This window comes from Eschscholzia californica, unplaced genomic scaffold (assembly GCF_041429995.1).
Source record: "Eschscholzia californica isolate CP2 unplaced genomic scaffold, dmEscCali1.0.p SCAF_1, whole genome shotgun sequence".
Lineage (NCBI taxonomy): Eukaryota > Viridiplantae > Streptophyta > Magnoliopsida > Ranunculales > Papaveraceae > Eschscholzia > Eschscholzia californica.
Window position 1 is genome coordinate 64,938,259 of NW_028238198.1, and position 7,501 is coordinate 64,945,759.

Here is a 7,501-nt window from a genome sequence, read left to right on the forward strand (position 1 = left end):
CTGCTTTGATCGAAATATTTGTATGCACACGATCCATGTTTGATATATGAAAATGACGATGTTTTGTCTGCTTACTTTAAATATGTGATGCATTTAAGAGGCCCTGAGACCGTGTCTTGTAGGAATCATTCAATAGCATTACTATTACATTTCAGATTTTTATTTTTGTCAGACGACAAACTTACCTAATCAAGCTAGGACCACTACTACAAATGGTTGGTCTGGCCCATTTTGGACCACTATGCTCTAATAATGGTTTTCTTGAACTTCAATGTCTAATCCCACCAAGTAAACACCCTAATTCTCTCTTCTTTTTAGAGTAGATACCTCTTTGAGTTTTATTGACAGGGATACGCACAAGTAAAGAAAATACGAGGAAACTTAAAAGGGAAATCCACACCAATCAGTCAATACAACAAAACCAACAACCATATAAGAAACAACCCTCAAGTATTTTTTTGTACACAAAACCCCAATTAGAAAACATCACTTGACATAAGCTTTAGATTAATACATTACTTAAGTATTTAAAATTGATACCTACTTGGTTGTGACTTTGTCATTCTTGCTTCACCAAAAGATTCATCGTTATCGTATCTTCGATTGTTCCTAAAAGCGGCACAACCGATTACATAAACGATAACTAGGATTATAACTGCGACAATATTAATAATTGAAACCTTCCTCCAGTTCTTCTTAAGAGTTGCCAAAACTCCAGCCTTGCAAGATTGACAGTTATAACATAATTGTGTTTGATCATCGCTAAATATTGAACAATCAATTGAAGAACCCATTAGACCTCCTCCCCGAGTCCAAAACGTTTCGTTACCGTAAACATAGCCACATTCTGTTGGCGGTTTGCAACATCCTGACTGCAGAAGAATAAATCAATAAAATATTCGTCAATTTTGTATCTGAAACGACACAAATTGTAGATGCCTGAACTATACTTATAGAGCATTTAAATGTACCCTTGGTGTACTCTTTATTGAAACGACACAATTTTTTCATTCTCCAAATTAGTAGAAAAAACAAGAAAAACGTGTCAGGCTAGATGATGTAGTTTTATCAATTTATAAGATGTAAAATGTTAGCATGGTTCAGAAGATCATAATGTGTCAAATAACAATCGTGACACTCTACCGGACCACTAGTCTGGCAGAGTTCCGGGCGGCGTATGTGGTCGGGCATGATGTAGAGAGAGACCTAGGCCGGAATACGTTGGGCCTTCTTTCTCCGAAGATCTTGCAGAGTTCAGGTCGGCGTATGTGGTCGGACAGGATGTAGAGAGACTCGGTTAAGAATTCGTTGGACGCTCTCTCTCTGAAGATCCTCAGGAAGAAACAAAAACCCAAGATCTTCAAGTAGAAAATAAAACCCAAAATAAATTTCAAACTTCTCATCATATTACAGATCATAATTTGTGAACTTAACCTAAAAGAGAGAGGAAGAAAACTCAGGATTTGATGAAAAACTCCATTTTTCTACCAGAGACAGAGAGAACAAAACCCAAAAAAATCATTTAAAACTCAATAACCTAATCAGATCTTAAAAAAACTTAGAAGGAGAAAAAGATAGGGTTACCTGAATTGGAGAGAGATGTCTGAGGTAAAACATATCAGCAGATTCAGGAACACCACCAACATTTCTACCCATTTTGTTACAAACTTTTGAATCTCTAATACAAGAACTAATCTTTCCCCAATAACTTCCATCAGAAACTCTTTCTTTTAACCAACCAGAATAATCAGAAAGATAATAATCAAGATAAGCTCTATTCATGACAGTTCTACCTGAACCTTTAGCAGTTACAGCAAAAGCAAATATAATAAACCCAATTAGAGCAACAATAATAATGAACATACAAAAAAGATAAACCCATAATAGTGCTGTATTTCTGTAACAAGCACCAGCAAAACCAGCTATTGATACCACCATTATTGAAACTCCTATTATGATCAATGGCCACTGTAAAAATTTCATACAATCTGTGTTATTTGCTTGGCTACTTAACCATATCCCACCTCCTAATATTGGGATTGATATTAAGAAAGTCACAAAGTTTATCACACCAATCAAAGTATTACTTCCTCTCATCTTCTTCTATAAAACTCACTTTCTCTTCTCTCTTGGACTGTGTTCTTTACCAAGGGTTTTGAAGATATTGAAATTTTAGTGTAAAAGAAAACATGGGTATTTAATAAAGTTGTTTTAATCTTTTATTGATACTTTTTTGAGGTTTCAGTTTTGGCTTGGAGTATACTGAACCTTCACACTGATGAGATATTTTTTTAGAAAAGTTGTTTTCTTTAGTCAAATTATTGTTGGCTTTTTGGTATACAAAAGAATTAGAGTTAATTCCTATATGGCCCCCTATTTTGTGACCAGCTTTAAATATGGCCCCCAAATTTCTGTATATTCAAATATGACCCCCTATTTTTAAGTTAATACCCTAACTACCCTTCCTTTAAATCCTTTTTCAAAATTAAAAATAAAATCTTGATTCCACCTCATTTCCCTCTCCACCACACATCTCTCTCCATGTCAACTCTCTCTCTCCACATCACCTCTCTTTCCAACTCACCTCTCTCTCTCTCCAACTCACCCCTCTCTCTCTCCAACTCACCTTCATCTTCTCCGATTGAAGTCGCCAATTTTCCGGCCGGCGACCTCAAAAAAAAAAAAATTTCTCTCATCTCTCTCTCTCTAAAAATCCGCCGAAGGGAACCCTTCGGCGGATTTTTAGAGAGAGAGAGATGAGAAAAAAAAAATTTGGGAGGTCGCCGGTCGGGAAATTTTCCGGCCGGCAACTTCAATCGGAGAAGATGAAGGTAAGTTGGAGAGAGAGAGAGGTGTGTGTTGGAGAGAGAGAGAGGTGAGTTGGAAAAAAAGGTGATGTGGAGAAAGAGAGAGTTGACATGGAGAGAGATGTCCGGTGGAGAGGGAAATGAGGTGGAATTAAGATTTTATTTTTATTTTTAATTTTGAAAAAGGATTTAAATGAAGGGTAGTTAGGACAATTACATCAAAAAAGGGGGTCATATTTGAATTTACAGAATTTTGGGGGCCATATTTGAAGCTGGTCACAAAGTAGGGGGCAATATAGGAATTAACTCAAAGAATTATTCAAAAGCTAACAAGTCATGACCTTTAGACAACATGGAAAGCCTTTTCCTAGAGCCTCATAAATCTACTAGTCTGGAGATAATTAAGGAGGAGGCGATATCCGCAACTAGAATGAACCTCGCTATATATGACACAAAATAACAACATTTGTTTTTCCAGCAAAACATTTCAAAAAATTACAGTATGTTTTTTTTTGAATGATCAGCGTGCCTCAAACTCTTGACCTCTAAAGTGGAAGATTAAACTTCTTACCACTCCAACCAAGAGTTGTTGGCTAATTACAGTATCTTTTCCTGCACTAAAAATTGTTCTTAATGGGATATGTATCTGTATATATTGTAATAAAATCATGAATTATATTAGTTTAATGCAATTAATGAAGTCAGCAACTAGTCATAATGTATGAATTGATTTGGGTAAGAACAAGAATTAAATATGAAGATGCTGCCTTCTTCCACACTGGATGACTAAACTTCTGCTTTCTTTATGTACATAATCTAATCAGTATTTATCAGAGGTTGGTAGATAGATATTTTAGTTATTCATGATTTCTTGTTTGAAAATGAATGCACTTGGAAGTTTTTGTGGGTACTACTCTATGAGAGTGACTGTTAAATTATTAATTATATGATCAATTATATTTTTTTCAAGCAAAGGAAGCAATAATAATTGAGGATCAAATGCGTGATACGACTTCCATAATTAAGTAAGGTGGTGTTTATTTTTCTCACTTTGTCTTAATCCGACTCATCTATGACTAACGTGTTTGAGGTGGGGCAACAATAGTCATTTCAAATAATTTCAGACTAAAATCTTAATTTTTAGTCTAGAGTCAACCACTCAGAAATTTAGATATCACGAATTGGAGAAGCCGCTCTCAAGTAGATAAGATTTTCCTACTTTGGAACGTATGAAGTAAAATATAAATAAGAGATAATCAACAAGTTGCGATCTTCTTTTTGAGATGAAAACTTATGTTAAAAGAATTGAAGTAGTAAAAAAGTGTTGAGATTCAATATTCTAACCTTTTCTCCGATTCCATTCTTTTCGTTTTTAGTTTGTTTTATGTGTTTATCTTTTCATACCTTTCAATCTACTTCAGAATAAACTTTAAATGAAGTGATAAGTCATTAACCAACATTCTTGCCACATTTGCAATGCCGAGAGGTTTTTACGACATACACGGCATCATTGCAACCTTTGGATCTTATAGAGTAATCTGATCTAACGGTGCTTGTTCTGCCACCTAACTATGCATATGTATAGACCTTGGAATGTACATATAGACCGACTAGATATTTGTATGGTGTCACTTCTCACACCGCCCTACATGAACAGACTCCCCATTTGTCTTTGTTAGGTGCATGTTATGATCGTTATACTTGACCTTGGAGTATATGCTTTTAGTGGCCTACGCATATATGCTTTTTTGGTGGCGAATATTTCGGGGGGGGGGGTTTGTAGTATGCCGATACAATCTTGTCACATGATAAAACCATTTCAAGCAGAAGAGATCTGCAAGTAGACCTCTCATATGAGAGGAGCGTATAAAGACTGTCCACAGATTTTTCTTACATAGAAAGGGCAGCTTGATGAAGAACTAAATCATAACATGAAGAAAACTTACCTCTGCACATTCCAACCGATGTGGAGATGGTCCCAATCAAGCTGCCAGATAACTCATGACCAGACGTCCAGACATATATAGAAAACCTGCACATTTGGAAAATAAACCAGTTGAGCGGCCAAGTTATGGTATATGTGGATCAGAGAGTTAAACCCTAAAGTACAAATAGCGGAGCTTACTGTCATACTATAAAACTGTCATTTTCTATATACTAAAGACCTTAACTGCTTCTCATTGTCACAGGACGAAATTAACACCTTCTGCTTCTTGTAAGATCTCATCAAAATGGGTTGATCCCCACATGGGAGAGGTTTTGTTCATGAGCCAGACGGGCACCACTCGTGTAATGATCCCACTGAAGGAAAAATCTAGTTTTCTGACGAGTTTTTCTGATAAGGCAAAATATTACAAAGAAGCCCGAAACGACAATAAAAGCTGATGTATTCGGGGACTTCAACGGGCCTTACAAGCTCAATTTTTTTTTATTATTCACGTTTTCCTCAGACAGTGGGAATTCATTCTACTACTTGACAATGACCTTGAGAAACTGCCATGCTATGGGTAGACAATTGGCTACTTCCTGAATAGATACTGGGGCAACAAAACAACATATATAGAATTAAATGCCTGAAAATTGGATGCATATACTAATTAGTATGCAAGTTACCCAGTCACTTGAAAGGATAGTTTCGACATCTCTAGCGACAAGCGGAACTTCCAGTCAAATATCATAATTTGTTCAGTACCTTCGGCAAACTGGATGGAAAATTTTATATGCACTTGATATATTATGCAAGTCCATTAAACTTACAACATACAAGGCCAAAATTGGTGCCTTAATCTACATATAGCATGTTTAAAAATAAATTTGAAGTTACCGAGTAGCATCTCAAACGGCAGTATGGAGTAATATCTCATCAGTTTACTCAGAAGACCGAATTATATGGAGGATCGCCACATACTGTAGCCAAGTGAACACGACCAGAAAGAACATTGTGAAACTTCTATATCCATCTTATAATCTGCAGCTCCAAGCATACATATGAACTAGTGGCGGGGACATAGCTCCTGTGGATGAACCCAACAACAAAAGAATTTTGAGATATCATAAAACGGAGAACAGAAAGAAATATAATGACAAAAAATGGGAATACATCAATTTACCTGCTTTGAGGGTTACAAGAGTAGAGAAAATCGCCCTAAGAAGAGGTAAAGTTTATGATGCTTTGGTGTTCCAAAAGACCCTCATAGTCTGTATACACCTGGGACTCATCGAGCGTATGTTAAGATATTGGATACCTCACTGAACGTCCCTCTCTCTAGGTTCACCCTTCAGTCACCAGCTACCATGAAAAGATAAATCTGCACTAAGATTGATGACCCGCTAAAATGTTATGGAACCCATCAGCACATGACCAAGGATCGATTTCATTCCAAGAAGCCGAGCTTGTAGGAGAGAAGGAAGTAGTTGATGATCATTTAGAAAGTGAGCATAGACAAGTTTCAAACTTTAGAGCCACTCATCTCTCCAGCTACCTATGAAATGTCAATCTCCCACTTCCAGAACTCAGAACGTTCCTTCCAGTAACTTTCATTTCACGTAGCACCAGGCTCGGTGGCGTCGAAAGTCACCAGTCTATGGTCATCAGTTCAAGCAGGTAAGTTTCCTTCTCCATTTAACACTTCTGAAAGGAAACTACAAGTTCTGCAACTGGACAAAAAGGCATGGAACTATGAAGAGACCAAGAGTTTGCAAGAAGAAAACCCTCCAGTGGTATGACATGCAACTCCTGTTGAATGAGAAAACAGTAGAATGCATCAATCTAATTAAAGTTTGTCAGGTTCTCCCAGCCAACTGCATCTGCATGCTCCACTGATAAAGATTGGCTTGAGAGTGCAAAATGGTGGTATGCACATCTACTTCAGCATCCTTAAAAATCGACTTGTTATGGTCTTTCCAGATAGCCGAAAAATATGGTGTCGGATAAGACACCACAAATGTTTGCCTTTTTTTAGGCTATTTCAAACATTTCCATTGAGTGATGCGAAGATCCGCACTCCTGGGAGATATCCATTGAGACCCCAAGAAATTTGAGAAGAAATCCCAAACAGTCATCGTGAATGCACGCAATTTCACCTTAGGTTACAATGCTCATACTTGTTATGAGGCCAACATCCTAGAGAAGATTATGCCACAAAATCACTTTTATCAACTCTAATATTATCCTTATCTTTCCAAGTTAGGTCAAATGTAATCTTCTGCTAAATTTAACAGAATTTCAGGACAAAATCAATAAGAAATTAAGTCTCAAGAATCCATTGCTAATATATACATGTATATATAATGAGAAAACTGAAGGGTCGTTCTTGATTCCACCATTGGATCATAAAAGGGTAGAATGCTAATGTATTCATCAAGAAAGCATAAAACCTTTTTTTTTTGTTGAACTTAGAAAGCATAAAACCTTGAGAGGGGGAAATTTTGAGAAATGAAGTCCAGATACCTGCTTTCAGAAGATGTGTTCCTCAAATTTTCTTCGACCTTATCAGATAAATATGTTCAAACCCTAATCAATCAATCAGTTCTTGTCATTCCAACTCGATTATTGAACGAAGATCAAAACACAATTTGATGCCTGAATTTTGACTCTCGAGAACTTTCTCCTTAGTAAGAAACCATCTTCACCGTTTCATATCCCATCTCCTTCAAATCCCAATCGACTCTTTTTCCCTCCCGCCAATTTTAAA

At 36.6% G+C, this 7,501-nt stretch overlaps 1 protein-coding gene and 1 long non-coding RNA gene across 2 annotated transcripts; both read right to left on the minus strand.

Annotated features, from left to right (window-relative positions):
• Positions 1–381: 381 nt before the first annotated feature.
• LOC147568267 (tetraspanin-3-like) lies at positions 382–2,373 on the minus strand. Its single transcript, XM_086654721.1, has 2 exons — positions 1,585–2,373; positions 382–872 (listed from the first exon to the last, which is right to left on the minus strand). Exons 1-2 carry the CDS (start codon positions 2,095–2,097, stop codon positions 528–530), a joined length of 858 nt encoding a protein of 285 aa, XP_086510847.1. The 5' UTR covers positions 2,098–2,373; the 3' UTR covers positions 382–527.
• A 775-nt stretch (positions 2,374–3,148) lies between these two features.
• Positions 3,149–7,501, minus strand: LOC147568268 (uncharacterized). Its single transcript, XR_015231010.1, has 3 exons — positions 5,918–7,501; positions 5,632–5,821; positions 3,149–4,839 (listed from the first exon to the last, which is right to left on the minus strand). It is a non-coding gene; the product is annotated as an uncharacterized LOC147568268 (long non-coding RNA).

What these genes read in the sequence shown, in the direction of transcription:
- LOC147568267 (XM_086654721.1), bottom strand. Translation starts at nt 2,097, where the DNA reads ATGAGAGGAAGTAATACTTTGATTGGTGTGATAAACTTTGTGACTTTC. An exon ending in GACATCTCTCTCCAATTCAG is followed by an intron (nt 873 to 1,584) that starts GTAACCCTATCT and finishes ATTCTTCTGCAG; the next exon opens with TCAGGATGTTGCAAACCGCC.